The following is a 20137-nucleotide window of genomic DNA, read 5'->3' as shown; positions in this document are numbered from 1 at the left end:
TTTTAAAAATTTCGAGTTTTTTATATTCGTATATAAAAAACTCGAAATTTTTAAAAGACAAACTTATAAGTGTAGAAATATCAGAAGAATCTAGATTGTTCAGTTTCGATATAAAATCCATGTATACGTATATTCCTTTTGATAAATCGTTTAGTATTTTATCCAAAAAACTTGAGGAACGAAAAAATGAGATAGAAGAATTACCTTCGGAATTGAACTGGAAACTATATTAAATTTAGTCAAAATAACTAGCAGATATACTAACTATTTCAAGTTTAGAGATAATTTTTACCATCAAATCAGGGGTTTAGCAATGGGAGGGCCTTTAAGTCCGTTGTTAGCAAACATTTATGTAGAGTATGTTGAAAATTTAGCTATAGAAACATATTTTTTAAAAACTAAATTTTGGGGCAGATATATGGATTATATTTTAATTATTTGGAATTACGGGGAATCAGAAATTGAAGGTTTCTTGGAACATTTAAATAATTTGGGAGGAGAGTTAATTTTTACAATTGAAAATGAAACAGAGAATAAGTTACAGTTTCTAGATATTTTGATCCATAGAAATAATAATGAACTAGCATTTTCAATTTACCGTAAACCGACTAGTAACAACCGTTATTTGTCTTTCACATCAAATCACCCGATCCAAGTAAAAAAGGGTGTGGTTATTTCTTTAGTGGATAGGGTATTAAAATTAGCATCACCAGGATACATAAGAAATGAACTAATTTTTATTAATGATATTCTAATAGGTAATGGCTCTCCGGAAAAAATGATTTCTCAAATAATTGAAAAGAGGAAAAAAAAGTTGACGGAGACAAAAATATTAGAAGAAGATGTGTCAAATCAAGAAAAAAATTACATAACTTTGCCTTTTGTACCAATTTTATCACAAAAATTAAGAAGAGAATTAAAAAAACATAATATAAATACAGCATTTAAATCAGGACATAATATAAGCTCGTTGTTAAATAAAGGGAAAGACAAGATACCGAGAAATTTGCAAAAGGAGTATACAAAATTCCATGTTCTTGTGGAAAATTTTATGTGGGTAGAACGCAACAAACTTTAGAAAATAGGCTAGAACAACACAAGAATGCAATAGATTACGCTCTAAAACAAAACAAAACACCAGAAACGTTTGAGTCAGCGGTTGCAGAACATCTTTATAATTTTCCTCATCACAGTATTTTATTTGATCAAAAAAAAATAGTAGATACGTCTGTAGGACTTTTACAAAGCTTCAGGGAAATTATAGAAATAAAAAAGATAATATATGAGGGTACTAGCATCAATAGAGATGATGGGGAATTTGGGATCAATTCAATTTATAATAGTTTAATTAAAATGCAGGCAAGATATTCAACCAATACTGATTTTAATAATATTTAAATTGAAAAGGTCAACTAATCCATTCAATTTATAATTCATAAAATGGTTGATGAACCTGTGAAATTTAATTAATGGTTATGGACCGGGGGGTTAGATGACCTTTTAATGTTTTGGTCTAAGTATAAATATATTCTTCATTTTTGATAGATTTAAATTTATATAATGGGAGGAGGCGAGTAGAATCAATATAGACATTCAGTACATGGAAGTGTTTATTTAATATATTTCAATTTATATACTGAGAGGAGGCCAGTTGAAAGACATTCAGTGCATGGAAGTGTTTAATTAATATGTGAGTTTTGTTCTTATTTATTTATATTTTTCTTTCGTTTTTGCTTTTGTTCTCTTTATGTGTTTAGTATGTTTTATTGTAATGTAATTTAAGTTGTTTTTTTTTTGCTTTATTTATTTATTTTTTTTTCCGTTGAGAAAGGCTCCCGGATGTGGGGCCGAAATATTCGGAGCTTTTGTGCATAATTAATTGTTTTGTAGTTCACTGCTTGTTAGAAAATTAAAACCCGTTTTTCGTGCTTAAAAAATTTTTTTTGTTTTTATTAAAAATATGACACAAATGTTAAAATATGGTAAATAATTGCTTAAAATCCTCAATTACTAGCATACCCCTAGTCAAAATTGCTCCCTTGCTGTTTGTGAAAACGGTATTCCAGTGCCACTCTGGTCTCGAAGTTGAATTTTTATTCCCTGGATCTATTAAACCCCAGGATAAATATAAAAAAGATACTAAAATATCGTAAAACTCTCAGACCTCGGTCCATAAGGCTGTAACTCTGTCAAAAAACTACTCCACATAAGCGATTGATTGTAGTGTAAACTGGTATATTTGCAGAGGAAATAGCTGAAATTGCTCTAGAGATGATGAGGGATGCCACATAGGTGTCACGGGGGGGGGGGAGGACAAGCACTTAATGACACGGTGGTATGAGATGTTTTGAGAAGCATCATGAAAAGGGTAGGCTCGTGAAAACTTGAATCACTGGATTCAAGTTTTTACAACAAGGAATGTCTGTAAATGTCCACGAGGTGATGATGTGATGTCGGAGGGTCCCGTAGAGCAGTAATAGTGTGGGTCAGGTTGGGAATTATCGAAGAAAAATGGCAATAAAAAATGCACCCATTGGGGGTATTCAAACGTTTGAAAACGCTTAAAATGTTGATGATGGATGTTGCAGGGTGCCATCATACTGTAATTTATTATAAAACCAGTAGAAAAAGGATTAAGCTCATTCAATAAATGTTCTAAATCCTCTGTGGCGTTAATAGCCTTGGAGTATCGTAATCTAGCATTAAAATGGCAAGTTTCCGCTGTTCAAATAAAACCAATGGTCATTTTTTAGTTTACAAAATTAATTTTTGAGAGAAAAAGGTTGAAAATCCATATATGTGATAATTTGCCCCCAGAAGGTGTTGTCAGGGGTGGTACATTGTGCCACGCTGGCCTCACTTGTTAAAATTCATAAGAAGTTACGTTAATGAGGGTTTGTTCGTTAAGTGTAAACTATCAATTCTTGTGTAAATGAATAATTTGCTGTAAAAATGCTTCCTAAGAATCTCATATGTGCGATAATGCCTGTTAGAGGGTTCCATGTTTCAACCAATCAGTGTCACAGGCTTGGAATTACCAGGGAACATCGCAAGAAAATAGCAAGTTTCCGTTGTCCAATTGAAAACCAATGGCCATTTTAAATTAAAAAATTAATTTTTAAGAGAAAAAGGCTAAGAAATCCATACGCGTGATAATTTTCCCCCAGAGGGTGTTGTCGGGGGTGGTATATTGTGCCACACTGGCCTTTTTTTGTTAGGATTCATCAGAAGAAACGCTGATGGTGGTTTTTTCATTAAGTTTAAACGATCAATTCTAGTGTAAGCCAATATTTTTTTCTGAAAAATGCCCCAAAAAATGCAATTTGTGCGATAATGCCTGCTAGAGGGTAACTTGTGTCAAACTTACAGTGTAAAATGCTTGGAATTACCTTGTAACATCGCAATCTAGTAATGAAAAGCCGAGTCCCACTGTTCAAATAAAAACAAATGTCATTTTTTAGTTTACAGTTTTTTGAGAGAAAAAAGTTCGAAAATTTTCTTCGGGGAGGAGTGGGGTTTATGAGGGGGTGTGTCATGTGGATGGCAGGGGGCAGGCGTAATATGTCGTTGTGGCTTGTAGATATTTTGGAGGTTATTATGGTAGGCTTAGCTTGGGAAAACTTGAATCACCAGATTGAATGGGTAATTTCTAACAAGAAATGTATGAAAATGTCCTAGGGGGGATGACGTGGTGTAAGGGTGCCTTGGAGCAGTAGTAGTGTGGCATTGTGGCGTGAGTTGCTTAGAGTATCAGTTCTAACAATGAAATGCCGAGTCCTGCTGTTCAAATGAAAACTTGTTAATTTTAGTTTACAATTTTTGTTAGAGAGAAAGATTGAAAATGTCCTAGGGGGGGGGGAGGGTTTGCTACCTGGTTGGCAGAGGGAAGGCGTGTTATGCCGTAGTGGCGCGATATGTTTTAGAGGTTCGTATGATAGGCTTGGCTAGTGAAAACTTGAATCAACAGGTTGAATGCGTAATTTTGCACAAGAAATGTCTGAAAATATATTGAAGAGAACAATGTCTCAAACATTTATTTTTGAGAGATTAAGGTTGAAATTGTCCTAGGGGAGATCCGAGGAAGGTTCCATGTGGATGGGAGGAGACGTTAATGTCGTTTAATGTCGTGGTCGTCTGAGGGTGTTTTGGTGGTTATTATGATAGGCTTGGCTTGTGACCACTGGAATCACCAGATTGAATGCAGAATTTTTTAACAAGAAATGTCTGAAAATGTACTAGGAAGGGGGGGGGTGATGATATGATATAAGGGTGCCGCGGTGCAGTAATAGTGTGCCACTGTTACGTGAATTGCTTGAAGTATCACGCTCTAGCTATAAAATGCCAAGTCCCGCTGTTCAAATAAAAACAATGGTAATTTTTAATTTATAAATTTTTATTTTAGAGAGAAAGGTTGAAAATGTCCTGGGGGGGGAGGGGGTTGTGGCACGTGGATGGCAGGGCGCAGGCGTTTTATGCCGTAGTGGCCTGGTATGTTTTAGAGGTTTTTATGATAGGCTTGGCTGGGAAAAACTTGAACCAGCAGGTTGAATGCGTAATCCCTAACAAGAAATGTCTGAAAATATATTAAAGAGAACAATCAGTATCAATCTATAAAAAAAGGAGTAACTTTTTTAATAGCGAGGTTCTAGTATAGCATAAATTCTAGCATAGGTTCTAGTACAACAAGGGAGTATAGTCTGGGCCCAAAGAAACGAGATATTTTCATTAAAAGCCATCAAAATAATAAAATAGAGCCTAAAAATTTACCTTTAATATCAGCCCCGTCCCCCTGGAATTTTCTGCTAGGACCCATACCTTCCTTTTAATTTAGACATGTTTTTTTAAATATTTTATCCCATGTCTGGTTTTTCCCCGTTTTGTCTTTCCCATTTGCATAGTATTGTCTCACAAACACTGTATTTTCAGAATTTTTCTAATTACACATTTGCCTTGCAAGCAGTAACTTGAAATAATTATAGCACATCTAAAAAAAAAAAAAAAATAATAAAAAGAATGCGAATTTATAGTTTGACGATTACTTCGCATGCATTGAACTTATTTTCAGAATTACTCTAATTACACATTTGCCTTGGAAACTATAATTTTTAGAAATAGAATTTCCCCTCTGTGTGTCAATTATCGTAGCTGAAGGGAACACGGTATCATCATTCTAGTAAGCGAAACATGGGTATTCACTTCGCATGCAATAGGTTATTTTTAGAATGTATTAGCCAGAACAGAATATTGAGAATAGCCTGCTGGTCCTGGCGTCTGAGCGTTGTTCTATTGAATGGAAATTGATCTTTCGAACCCTAACAAGGACAAAAATCATTAGAATATAATAATAATTTGAGAATAAATGTACTGAAAGATAACTAAAGTATTATGTAAGAACCTGTGTATTTGTCCTCCTCAATTAAACGTGGATGATTCCCTCATGGTGTCTGAAGAAACGGTTCGCGCGGGAATACATTCTCCATAAACATTCCCACTTACATATGAATTAAAGAAAAAAACGCCTTGAAAGAAAGAAAAAAGAAATGAATTGAAAGAAGAAAAAAAACGCTTTGAAGGAAAAAAAAGTCCTTGAAAGGAAAAAAACGCCTTGAAACCTCTTAAAGAAAAATATCTTGAGATACAACTTAAAATGCCTTAATAAAATTCCTCTTCATGGCGCTGTCATTATGTAACATGTGCGCTACCATTACGTAAGAATGGCGCTGTCATTGCGTGAGATGTGCGCTGACATTTCGTAAGATGTGCACTGACATTAAGTTATTCGCGATAAATCCACTAAGTGTTTTTGTACGAAGCCGGATCTAGAGCAAAATCTTGGTGTGTGGGGGGATATTGCAACCTGGGTGCCAATAATTGACTAAATTGACAAGTTTTTTTAAAGAGAAAAAAAAGGATTGGGGGCGCCAAAAAATCTTGGGGGGGACCCCGGGTCTCCCCTTGATCCTCCTTCCCCTGGATCCCATTATACATACTTTTCGACCATGCTAAGTCCAATGGTACACTTTAATTTGATCTGGTGCCATTCCTTATGAAAGTCTTGGACAAATTTGTTTTCAAATATTGGGAAGCCATTGAAAACGTTGGAGATATTGGAAAACCATGATCGAAAAAAAAAACGCCCAGTGATTCCCGTGAAAAAATGCACGCCTGATTCCTGCCAAATATCAATACGCACAACAATAATATGTCCATACCGATTCGCGTGACGATACGTCCGATTCCGATACAGCATACAGCCCTTTCCCAGGGTTTATGGAGGGTCATATCATCACCAAAACCATAGATATTCGGTCTTTTAACGATGTAACATTCGTGAATCAGAGTCAGATGGAAATTTTTTCACTAGTTTTTCTCTAGACGTTTTTTTTTTATTTTACGTTACTATGGGCTGTGGTTCGCTCTTTACTACGTTACAGCTACCGCTGCAACCATGATATGGCCCATTTTTCTTTTGGTCATTTTTATTTGATTTGAGAAAATCGACTTCAACTTTGGCTCCCCCCTCCCATAACTATGATGAAATTTTGGCCCTGGTATTAACTAGTGGAAACTTGCTGACAACTAAATCTAATCAACGTCTGCGAAAGTCGGGATTGATCCAACTCAACGAGGCACGTGTCAATTGATTATTTGTTTACTTCGCTGGTTTTACTGCGTGAGGAAGAGACATATAGACGCATCTTAACTATGACCAAATCTCCTGTTCAGGAGAGGGCTTTTCATCATTTAAAGTGTTTTAACTCTTAATTCTTTAGAGTTAGCTTTAGGCCTCTGGAATGTTTAATAGATACTCAAAGTTAAAATTATAACACACTGAAGGTTTTGCCTTAATCTTGTGAAGTTACTTTATGTTTCAATAGCGTCAAGTGGTTATAACACCTTGCATTTGAGAACGTCCGATGTTGCTCTTCCTTTTTGTTGTTTTCTTGTTGCCATAGCAATATTATTTGATCCACATTCCTTGGTTTGGTGTAGATCAGTCAGTGATTGTAAATGGGGATGGGAAATTGCCAAACTACTCTTGGCAATAAAGGGTGAGTTGCAACTTAAATAAAAGGTTTATTGTCCGCACAATTGTAGTTTACTTGAACTTCAATTTTCCGAAGACAAATAACAGTTTTAATTCTAGGTTTGGATAACGCTGGGAAGACAACGGTTGCCAAGGCTTTATCAGGCGGTAAGTTTCTTTTAATATTATGCTTAGTGTACTCTAATCATCCCAGTCAGCGAGGTATACAGATGTGGCAGTAGTAGTACACAGATGCCTTTAGGATTGTAGTTTTTCTATGAGTAAAATTAACTGATGACTATTTTGCAAGAAATTTTATACTTTCTGCTCCAAAAAATAAATACTACTACTACTACTACTACTAAAAACTCACCACAGCACCAAGCCGCCTAGGGCCAACACAGCTACGCAAGCTCCTCCTCCATCCCAATCTACTCAATGCCTCCCTTTTTACACCCTCCCATGAAGTTCCCATTTCCTTTAAATCTTTCTTATGACGTCCTCCCAATCCAGGCGAGGACGACCTGCTTTCCGTTTAGCCCTAGACGGTTGGCCGAAAAGAACAATCTTCGGCAATCTGTCATCCTTCATCCGCACAACGTGGCCTAGCCACCTCAAACTCTTTTTCATTATAGCCCTAGAGAGTGGTATTGAACCACATTTTTCGTAAAGCCTATTGTTTGAAATACGGTCAGTCAGCCGGGTGCCCTGAACAATCCTTAAGCAATTTCTCTGTCAAAAGAATATAGCCTGAATAATTCCTCGGGCTTCATTGATTCGAAATATGCCTTTTTTTGTTATCAAAGATAGAGTATGCTTTCTAGATTAATCTGAGAAATTGTTTTGCATTGCCATCAAGGGACAATCCTCCTTGAAAAGTTTTGCTTACTCGGTTTGATTCCAAATCTATTGTTTTTATTAAGACCGAAAAGACACTTTTTGGAAAGATTTTCGTACTTAAACTCGGGGATTTTTTTTCTTTACCCTCGGCTTCTTTACCCTTGGAATCAACAAAAATCAGAACAATAAATATATATTTTCTCTATTCAAATTTTTCAGTTTTGCTCAGTTCTGGAAGCAATTGGTTTTAAATAATGTGAATATTCTCATTGTAGCGAAAAGGTGGTGATAACCAAATTGTTAATTGTAGATTAAGGATGTGCCTATGAAAGGAAACTAATTTCATTGGTTTTTCAAAACATGTATCGAACAACCAGATTATAGACATGTGAACATTTAGGCTATAATCAAGTTTAATGTTGCCCATCAAAAGTTACGAGCCTGAGAAAATTCGCCCAATTTTTGAAGAGGGGGAGGGAAACACCCCCAAAGCGTCAAGTGATCTTAATGAAAATCACACCATAACATTCAGAATATTCCGAGAACCCTAATTTAGAGGTTTCAAGCTCCTATACACAAAAAAGGGAAATTTTACATTTTTTGCCAGAAGCAAGGGTGATCGTATTGAACCAGGGATCCTAGAAGATCGGGAGAGGGCTCATTTGATTGGAAATTAAAAGTTCTAGTGCTCTTATTTAGTAACCAAAAATATTGCAGGTCAGTTAGCCCCCCTTCCATACCCCTTTTTTCCCAAAGTCGTCTAACCCAAATTTTGAGATAGCCATTTTTTCAGCATAGCCGAAAGATTTAATAACTATGTCTTTGAGGATGATTCGACCTCCAGAGCCCCCGGGGGAAGGGTGCAAGCTATGAACTTAGCCCATTGTTCACACATGGTATAGTCTATTGTGATGTATACGGATATTTTTCAGGGGGATGTTTTCTGTCGGGGGGGAGGGTATGTGGAAGTATCTTGGAAGGGAATTTCCCATTAAGGGGAGCTGGATTTCCCGGTACTATTTAAAAAACGATTAGAAATAAAAAAATAACCAATTTTTCAACTGAAAGTAAGGAGCAACATATAAACTTTAAATGAACTGAAATGATTACCTATATGAGGGAGGTTCCCCATCCTCCATACCTTGCTCTTTACGCTAATTTTTTTTGAAGTTTTAAAAAAGCTTAGTATTTTAATTTTATGACCCTTGTGTTTTAGGGATTATTCTTAAAAAATGGAGCAAAAAGTTAAACTTTAGCTTAAAGAGTGAGGTAAGGAGGAGAGAGCAACCCCCCTCATATACGTAATAATATCTCGTCCCCAGAGGCATATTTATTTGTGCCTTTAGACCATATTGAGCCAGATGGTTGTTTCAAAATTTTGACCAAATTTATTTTTGGGAGGGCAGCTAAGGAGTGCGTGGGAGGCGGCTGGCTGCCCCTGACCACTTATCAATATCCCCTCAACATACCCTGAAAGTTTCAACTGTGTATCTTCAGCCACTTCCAAGATGTTTCTGATGCGCCTTTTTGATAAACTTGATGTAAGTAGAAATGACCCTATAACTCCCACGCCCACACCAAATATGGGCATAGAGTCATTAGGGAGAACACGTGGTTAATGGAGTCAATGACCTCTTTTTCCAAGGTCAATTTATTTGTTGTTGTTGTTGTAAGTGCACGCTCTCAGCGAATGTCAAACACCTGTGCTGTCGACCTCAATGCACCTATCGTGAATCAATAATTCCCCTTAGAAACAACAAATTAATTTCCCCTTTCTTTACAGATCAATCAACCAATGACATCATCTGTCAGACTTTAAAAATTTTCGCCTAGAAACGATTCTCCAGGAATAGATCCAAGTCATTAATGTCTTTGCCTCGGAAACAACTCTTTTGGTCGAACTCCAAAGGATATTAATAGCCAAAGGCCATGGAAACAATTCTCCAAGAAACATCTTAGCGATGAATTGTTTTAGCGCGGAAATCAGGTTTTTTATTAATTTGAAATGCATTAGCGCAGAGATGCCAAAAACAAAAGGAACACGCTGAATTACGTTTAGGGATTATTTGGGCAAAACCGTTTTAGACAGGTTATGGAATTATTTCGGTGAAACGGTAAGAGACATTTTAAAACATGATTTTTGAAGATATTTTAGAAGTGAATTTAATGGTGAAACTCTGTGGTCGTTATAATACACAAGTTTCATTTGAACAGTGTTGTGAGGTCCTCTAACCCAACCCCAAAGGGTTCCAATCCTCCTACCCCAACCCCGAAGGAAGCCCCCGGTCCTCAAAGGCCCCCAAGCTCCCAAAGGGCCAGCGGCGCCCCCAAAGGCCCACCCAGACCCCCAAAGGCCATCCCCGGCCCCCCGAAGGAAGCCCCCGGTCCTCAAAGGACCAACGGGGTCCCAAAGGCCCTCCACCGGTCCCCAAATGTCCCCCCGGGCCCCCAAAGCCCCCCCCACCCCCCAAAGGCCCTCCCTGTGCCCCAAAGGCCCTCCCCCGGTCCCCAAAGGTCCCCCGGGCCAGACAAGTGCCACCGGGATGCGCCGTGGGCCAGGAAAGCGCCGCAGGGATGCGCCGCAGGGATGCGCCGCAGGGATGCGGGTCAGGAAAGCGCCGCAGGGAATTCGCCGCAGGGGGTCACCGCAGGAAAGCGCCGCAGGATGCGCCGCAGGGATGCGCCGCAAAAAAGTAAACTAAAAAGTAAAAATTTCGAAATGTTATCCCCCAAACGCCCTCCTCAGACCCCCAAAGGCCCTCCCCTGGTCCTCAAAGGTCCCCCGGGCTCCCAAAGGGCCAACCGGCCCCCAAGGGTCCCCCGGGCCCCCAAACGTCCACCCCCCGTCCCCAAAGGTCCACAGGGTTCCCAAAGGCCCTCCCCCGGCCCCCAAAGGTCCCCCGGGCTCCCAAAAGACCACTCAATCCTCAAGGGCCCCCGGATCCCCAAACGCCCTCCCTGGGCCCCAAAGGTCCTCCCCCGGTCCCCATACATGCACACAAAAACTTACACACACGCAAAAACTTACACACACACACAAACTTACACACACACACAAAAAATAACACACACACACGAAAACTAAAACACACACTCAAAAACTTACAAACACACACAAAAACTTACACACACACACACACACAAAAACTTACACATGCACACGAAAACTTACATGCAGACAGAAACTTACATGCACACAAAAACTTACACACACACACACACAAAAATTAAACACACACACACAAGAAAACACACACACACACGCAAAAAATAACACACACACAAAAACTTAAACACACAAACAAACACACAAAAAACATACACAAGAAAACACAAAAAAATCAAACAAAAACAAAAAAACATACACACAAACACACACACACAAAACTTAAACACACACAAAATAAAAATTAAACACACCCTAAAAAACTTACACACACACAAACTTACACACACACACACACACACACAAACATATACAAACACAAACAAAAAAAACTTACACACACAAAAACATACACACACACACACACACACAAACTTACACACACACACAAAACACTTACATCCACAGACAAAAGCATAGACACGCAAAAACTTACACACAAGCACACAAAAATTTAGACCCACACGCAAAAACTTACGTGCACAAAAAAACTAACATGCACACAAAAACTTACACACACACAAAAACTTAAAAACACGCACAAAAACTTACACACACACACAAAAACTTACACACACACAAACACTAAAACTCACACATACACTCAAAAAATTACAAACAAACGCAAAAACTTACACACACACACACACACACAAAAACTTACACAAACACACACACAAAAACAAACACAAGCACACAAAAACTAAAATGCACACAAAATCTTACATGATCACAAAAACTTACACACACAGACACACACACAAAACTTAAACACACACACACACAATAAAAAACAAACACACACGCCAAAACTTACAAACACACAAAAAATTAAACACACAAACACACACAAAAACTTAAACATGAACACAAAAAAAACTCACACACACACGCACAAAAACTTGCACACACACACACACACACAAAACATACACACACACACACGAAAACTTACACACACACTCCAAAACTTACACACACAAAAACTAACACACACACACACACAAAAAAACTAACACATGCACACTAAACCTTACAAGCACACAAAAACTAACATTCACACAAAAAATTACATGCACACAAAAACTTACACACACATACACACTAAAACACACACACACACCCCAAAACTTACACACACAAAAACTTACACACACACACACACACACACAAAAACTTACACATGAACATAAAAAAACTCACACACACACGCACAAAAACTTACACACACACACACTCACAAAACTTACACACACACACACCAAAACTAACACACACACCCCAAAACATACACACACAAAAACTAACACAAACATACGAAAACTTACACACAAAAACACAAAAACTAACACCCACACGACAAAACTAACATGCACACAAAAACTTACATGCACACAAAAACTTACATGCACACAAAAACTTACACACACACACACACGAAAACTGACACACACACGCCAAAACTGACACACACACAAAAACTTACACACACACACACACACACACAAAAACTTACACATGAACACACAAAAAACTCACACACACACGCACAAAAACTTACACACACACACACTCACAAAACTTACACACACACACACGAAAACTTACACACACAAGCCAAAACTTACACACACAAAAACTTACACATACACACGAAAACTTACACACACACGCCAAAACTTACACACACACACACACACAAAACTTACACACACACACACACGAAAACTTAAACACACACTCCAAAACTTACACACACACAAAAAATTACACACACACACACACACAAAAACTTACACATGAACACAAAAAAAACTCACACACACACACACACACACACACACACACACACACACACACACACAAAACAAACAAACACACATACCAAAAAAAACACACACACGCCAAAACTTACACACACAAAAACTTACACACACACACACACACACACACACAAAATGATACACACACCCACACAAAAAAACTGAAACACAAAAAAACTAAAACACAAACACAAACACAAAAATAATTACACACACACAAAAAAAAATTAAATACACATACAAAAGGTTAGACACACAAAAGATTACACACACACACACACACACAAAAACTAAGACCCACACGCAAAAACTTACATTCACACAAAAACTGACATGCACACACAAACTTGCACACACACAAAAACTTATACACACACAAAAACTTACACACACGCACAAAAACTTACACACACACACACACACATTAAAACAAACACACACACGTCAAAACTTACACACACACACCCAAACTTACACACACACACACACAAAAAATAAACCACACACAAACAAAAAAACTAACAAATGCACACTAAAAATTACATTCACAAAAAAACTTACATTCACACAAAAACTTACACACACACACACAAACTTACACACACAAACACAAAACTGACACACACACACACACGAAAACTTACACACACACGCCAAATCTTACACACACACAACAAATTACACACACACACACACACAAAACAAAAACACACACAAACACAAAAACTTACACATGCACACTAAAACTGACATGCACACAAAAAATTACATTAACAAAAAAACTTACACAAACACACACACAAAACTTACACACACACATACACGAAAACTCACACACACGCCAAAACTCACACACACACAAAAACTTACACATGAACACAAAAAAAACTCACACACACACTCACAAAAAATTGCACACACACACCCACACACACAAAAAACACACACACACACGAAAACTTACACACACACGACTAAACTTACACACACAAAAACTTACACACACACACACACACACAAAAAAACTTACACATGCACACAAAAACTTACATGCACACAAAAACTTACATGCACACAAAAACTTACATGCACACAAAAACTTACACACACACACACACGAAAACTGACACACACACGCCAAAACTTACACACACACAAAAACTTACACACACACACACACAAACACTTACACATGAACACAAAAAAAAACTCAAAAAAAAAAGCAATCTAAATTAAAAAAACAAACACTAACAAACAATACACACACACACACGAAAACTTACACACACACGAAATAAAATACACACACACAAACTTAAACATCCATACGAAAACTTACACACACACACACGAAAACTTACAAACACACCCCAAAACTTACACACACACACACACACACAACTTACACACACACACACACAAAACTTGCACATGCACACGAAAACTTACATGCACACAAAAACTTACATACACACAAAAAGTTACACACACACACACACAACTTACACACACACACACACACACACACGAAAACAAACATAAACACGAAAAAAATTAAACACACAAAAAAAATTACACACACACACACATATACAAAAAAACTTAAAACTGAACACAAAAAAAACAAAAATACAAACGCACAAAAAAATACACACACACACACACACACAAAACTAACACACACAAACACTAAAACAAAAACACACATGCCAAAAAAAAAACACAAAAAAAAAAACAAACACAAAAACTTAAACAAACACAAAAAAAAAAAATACAAACACAAAAAAACTAAAACACACACACACACACAAAAACACACACAAACACACACACACAAAATAACAAAAACACAAAAAAAACTTATATACACAATCAATATCTTAGACACACAAAAACTTACACACACACACACAAACTAACAGACACACGCAAAAAAAATCATTCACAAAAAAAATAACAAGCACACAAAAAATAACAAACACATAAACATTAACGCACCCTCACAAAAACTTAAACACACACACAAAAACTTACACACACACACACGAAAACTTACTCACACACGCAAAAAATTACACACACACACAAAAAACTTACACACACACACAAAAACTTACACATGCACACGAAAACTTACATGCGCACAAAAACATATACACACACACACGAAAACTTACACACACACGTCAAAACTTACACACACAAAATCTTACACACACAACAACTAACACACACACACACACACAATAAATAACACACACACACAAAAACTTACACACACACACACACACACACACAAAAACTTACACACACACACACACACACACAAAAAATTACACACACACGCAAAAACTTACACACACACACACAAAAACTTACACACACACACGAAAACATACGCACACACAAAAACTTACACACACGCACAAAAACTTACACACACACACAAAAACTTAAGAGTTTTTGGCCGTAAACTCTAGTTTTTTGTAAGAAAATTATGGAAAATACAATTCGTTAGCTCATAGGTGAAAATTAAGTCCAGTTATGGATCGAAAAATAAATTATTTCTATAAAATCTAAGCTAATAAGGGTTTTTTGCCGTAAACTCTAGTTTTTGTAAGAAAATTATGGAAAATACAATTTTTTGGTTCGAATCTGAAACTTTAGTCAATTTTTGGATCGAAAAATAAAACTATTTCTATAAAATCTGAGCTAAAAAAGGGTTTTTGACGTTAGGCTAGGTTAGCCTACGTACGCGCGCGTACGTAGGCTAACCTAGCCTAACCTAACTTAACCTAACCTAACTTAATCTAACCTAACCTAACCTAATCATACACCTAACTTTTTGCCTGTCTCTCACCTAACCTAAGCTAACCTAAGTTAAGCGTACGTGGGCTAACCTAACCTAACTTAACCTAACCTAACTTAATCTAGCCTAACCTAACCTAACCATACTCGCCGGAAAAGGTTAGGTGTCGTCTCTTTGTGTGTGTTGTCCCTGTGTGTTAGTCGTCTCTCTCTCTGTGCGTGTGCGCACGTAACCTCGTCTAATGTGAATTTCAACCCTTCACGCTGGTGGACTAAGACCCCAATTCTGAGCTAATGAATTTCCACCATTCAGACTGGTGGACTAAGACCCTAATTCTGAGCTACTGAATTTCCACCATTCAGGCTGGTGGACTGAGACCCCAATATTGAGCTAGTGGATTTCCACCATTCAGGCTGGTGGACTAATCCCATTTTTGATATGCATAATGAGTTTTATATTGTAAACATACACTAAATTTGTTTCTGCTATTTTTATTTGCTCCTACTAGATATGTAGAGAATAAGGATACAAATAGAAACTTCTGTACATGAATAGTTCAGTTTGAATGGATCAACATATAGAGTTTTTGTGTGCATGTGTAAGTTTTTGTGTGTGTGTGTGTAAGTTTTTGTGTGTGTGCGTAAGTTTTCGTGTGTGTGTGTGTGTGTAAGTTTTTGTGTGTGTGTGTAAGTTTTGTGTGCGTGTGTGTAAGTTTTTGTGTGTGCGTCTGTGTTCGTGTGTGTGTGTAAGTTTTTGTGTGTGTGTGTTTATGTTTTTGTGTGTGTGTGTTTGTTTTTTTGTGAGTGTGTGTGTGTAAGTTTTTGTGTGTGTTAGTTTTTGTGTGTGTGTGTGTAAGTTTTTGAGTGTGGGTGTAAGTTTTTGTGTGTGTGTGTGTTTAATTTTTTGTGTGTCTAATATCTTGTGTGTGTAAGTTTTGTAGTGTGTGTGTAAGTTTTATTGTGTGTTTGTGTAAGTTTTTGTGTGTGTGTGTAAGTTATTGTGCGTGTGTGTTAGTTTTTGTGTGTGTGTGTAAGTTTTTGTGTGCATGTAAGTTTTTGTGTGCATGTAAGTTTTTGTATGTGGGTGTAAGTTTTTTTGTGTGTGTGTGTGTGTGTGTAAGTTTTCGTATGTGTGAGTAAGTTTTGGCGTGTGTGTGTAAGTTTTCGTGTGTGTGTGTGTAAGTTTTTGTGTGTGTGTAAGTTTTTGTGCGTGTGTGTAAGTTTTTATGTGTGTGTAAGTTTTTGTGTGCAAGTAAGTTTTTGTGTGCATGTAAGTTTTTGCGTTTGGGTGTAAGTTTTTGGGTGTTTGTGTAATTTTTTGTGTGTCTCAGATTTTGTATTTTTTTTTTTTTTTTTTGTAATTTTGTGTTAGTTTGTGTGTGTGTGTGTGTGTGTAAGTTTTTGTGTGTTTTAGTTTTTTGTGTGTGTGTGTGTAAGTTTGTGTGTGTGTGTGTGTGTGTGTAAGTTTGTGTGTTTTTAATTTTTGTATTGTCTGTGTAAGTTTTCGTGTGTGTGTGTGTAAGTTTTTGTGTATTTGTGTGTGTGTGTGTAAGTTTTTGTGTTTGTGTAAGTTTTGATGTGTGTGTGTGAGTTTTCGTGTGTGTGTGTGTGTGTGTGTTTGTGTGTGTGTGTGTGTGTGTGTGTAAGTTTTTGTGTGTATGTAAGTTTTTGTGTGCATGTAAGTTTTCGTGTGCATGTCTAAGTTTTTGTGTGTGTGTGTGTGTGTAAGTTTTTGTGTGTGTGTGTGTGTGTGTTTGTGTGTGTGTAAGTTTTGGCGTGTGTGTGTAAGTTTTCGTGTGTGTGTGTGTGTAAGTTTTCGTGTGTGCATGTGTAAGTTTTTGTGTGTGTAAGTTTTGGCGTGTGTGTGTAAGTTTTCGTGTGTGTGTGTGTAAGTTTGTGAGTGTGTGTGTGTGTGTGTGTTTGTGTGCATGTGTGTGAGTTTTTTGTGTTCATGTGTAAGTTTTTGTGTGTGTGTGTGTGTGTGTAAGTTTTTGTGTGTGTGTAAGTTTTAGCGTGTGTGTGTGAGTTTTCGTGTGTGTGTGTGTGTAAGTTTGTGTGTGTGTGTGTGTGGGTGTCAGTTTGTGTGTGCTGGTTTGTTTTTGTGTGCTTGTTTGTTTTCGTGTGCATGTGTAAGTGTTTTTGTGTGTGTGTGTGTGTATGTTTTTGTGTGTTTAATTTTTGGCGTGTGTTTGTATGTTTTCGTGTGTGTGTGTGTAAGTTTTGTGTGTGTGTGTTTGTGTGTGCAAGTTTTTGTGCGTGTGTGTGTGAGTTTTTTTTGTGTTCATGTGTAAGTTTTTGTGTGTGTGTGTGTGTAAGTTTTTGTGTGTGTGTAAGTTTTTTCGTGTGTGTGTGTGTTTTAGTGTGTATGTGTGTGTGTAAGTTTTGTGTGTGTGTGTGTGTGTGTATGTTTGTGTGCATGTAAGTTTTGTGTGCATGTAAGTTTTCGTGTGCATGTGTAAGTTTTGTGTGTGTGTGTGTGTAGTTTGTGTGTGTGTGTGTGTAGTTTTGGCGTGTGTGTGTAAGTTTTGCGTGTGTGTGTATGTGTGTGTAAGTTTTGGCGTGTGTGTGTAGTTTTGTGTGTGTGTGTGTGTAAGTTTTCGTGTGCATGTGTAAGTTTTTGTGTGTGTAAGTTTTGTGTGTGTGTGTAAGTTTTCGTGTGTGTGTGTAAGTTTTGTGTGTGTGTGTGTGTAATTTTTGTGCGTGTGTGTGTGTAGTTTTTGTGTTCGTGTGTAAGTTTTGTGTGTGTGTGTGTGTGTGTGTAGTTTTGTGTGTGTGTGTAAGTTTTGGCGTGTGTGTGTGAGTTTTCGTGTGTTTGTGTGTGCAAGTTTTTGTGTGCATGTAAGTTTTTGTGTGCATGTAAGTTTTTGTGTGCATGTAAGTTTTCGTGTGCATGTAAGTTTTCGTGTGCATGTGTAAGTTTTTTTTTGTGTGTGTGTGTGTGTGTGTGTGTGTAAGTTTTTGTGTGCGTGTAAGTTTTGGCGTGTGTGTGTAGATTTTCGTGTGTGTGTGTGTAAGTTTGTGTGTGTGTGTGTGTGTGCAAGTTTTGTGTGCGTGTGTGTGTGTTTTTGTTTGTGTTCGTGTGTAAGTTTTTGTGTGTGTGTGTGTGTGTGTAAGTTTTTGTGTGTGTAAGTTTGGTGTGTGTGTGTGAGTTTTCGTGTGTGTGTGTGTGTAAGTTTTTGTGTGTGTGTGTGTGTAAGTTTGTGTGTGCATGTAGGTTTTTGTGTGTGCATGTAAGTTTTCGTGTGTGCATGTGTAAGTTTTTGTGTGTGTGTGTGTGTGTTTGTGTGTGTGTGTGTGTGTAAGTTTTGGCGTGTGTGTGTAAGTTTTGTGCGTGTGTGTGTAAGTTTTCATGTGTGTGTGTGTGTGTGTAAGTTTTTGTGTGTGTGTGTAAGTTTTGTGTGCGTGTGTGTAAGTTTTTGTGTGTGTGTAAGTTTTTGTGTGCATGTAGAGTTTTTGTGTGCATGTAAGTTTTTGCGTGTGGGTCTAAGTTTTTGTGTGTGTGTGTGTAAGTTTTTGTGTGTCTAAGCTTTTGTGTGTGGAAGTAAGTTTATGTGTGTGTGTGTGTAAGTTTGTGTGTGTGTGTGTGTGTGTGTGTGTGTAAGTTTGTGTGTGTAAGTTTTTGTGTGTGTGGAGTTTTTTGTGTGTGTGTGTTTTTTTGTTTTTGTTTGTTTTTTTTGGTGTGTGTGTGTAAGTTTTTGTGTGTGTATGTTTTGGCGTGTGTGTGTGAGTTTTAGTGTGTGTGTGTGTAAGTTTTGTGTGTGTGTGTGTGTGTGTGTGTGTGTAAGTTTTTTTGTGTGTGTGTGAGTTTTTTTTGTGTTCATGTGTAAGTTTTTGTGTGTGTGTGTGTATTTTTTTGTGTGTGTGTAAGTTTTGGCGTGTGTGTGTGAGTTTTCGTGTGTGTGTTTGTGTAAGTTTTGTGTGTGTGTGTGTGTGAGTTTTGGCGTGTGTGTGTTAGTTTTGGCGTGTGTGTGTGTGTGTTTGTTAGTTTTGTAGTGTGTGTGTAAGTTTTCTGTGTGTGTGTGTAAGTTTTCGTGTGTATGTGTAAGTTTTTGTGTGTGTAAGTTTTTGGCGTGTGTGTGTAAGTTTTCGTGTGTGTGTGTGTAAGTTTTGTGAGTGTGTGTGTGTGTGTGTAAGTTTTTGTGCGTGTGTGTGTGAGTTTTTGTGTTCATGTGTAAGTTTTTGTGTGTGTGTGCTGTGTGTGTGTAAGTTTTGGCGTGTGTTTGAGTTTTCATGTGTGTGTGTGTGTGTAAGTTTTGTGTGTGTGTGTGTGTAGGTTTTGCGTGTGTGTGTAAGTTTTGGCGTGTGTGTGTGTGTGTGTGTAAGTTTTGTGCGTGTGTGTGTAAGTTTTCGTGTGTGTGTGTGTGAGTTTGTGTGTGTTTGTGTAAGTTTTTGTGTGTGTAAGTTTTGGCGTGTGTGTGTAAGTTTTCGTGTGTGTGTGTGTAAGTTTTGTGAGTGTGTGTGTGTGTAAGTTTT

General features: G+C 37.5%; 1 protein-coding gene across 1 annotated transcript in view; it reads left to right on the top strand.

Moving 5' to 3' along the window:
• The window catches only part of LOC148955259 (ADP-ribosylation factor-like protein 13B), an 87508-nt gene that overhangs the window by 5422 nt on the left and 61949 nt on the right, over positions 1–20137 (top strand). Inside the window, exons 2-3 of the mRNA XM_089106787.1 lie at positions 6879–7052; positions 7148–7195. Of these exons, the coding sequence (XP_088962913.1) occupies positions 6879–7052; positions 7148–7195 (222 nt within the window). The remainder of the gene's footprint in view (positions 1–6878; positions 7053–7147; positions 7196–20137) is intronic.

Source organism: Artemia sp. Qi Xiang Cuo, chromosome 2 (genome assembly GCF_049724085.1).
Source record: "Artemia sp. Qi Xiang Cuo chromosome 2, ASM4972408v1, whole genome shotgun sequence".
Classification (NCBI taxonomy): Eukaryota; Metazoa; Arthropoda; class Branchiopoda; order Anostraca; family Artemiidae; genus Artemia; species Artemia sp. Qi Xiang Cuo.
This window is presented reverse-complemented; position numbering and strand designations above follow the sequence as displayed.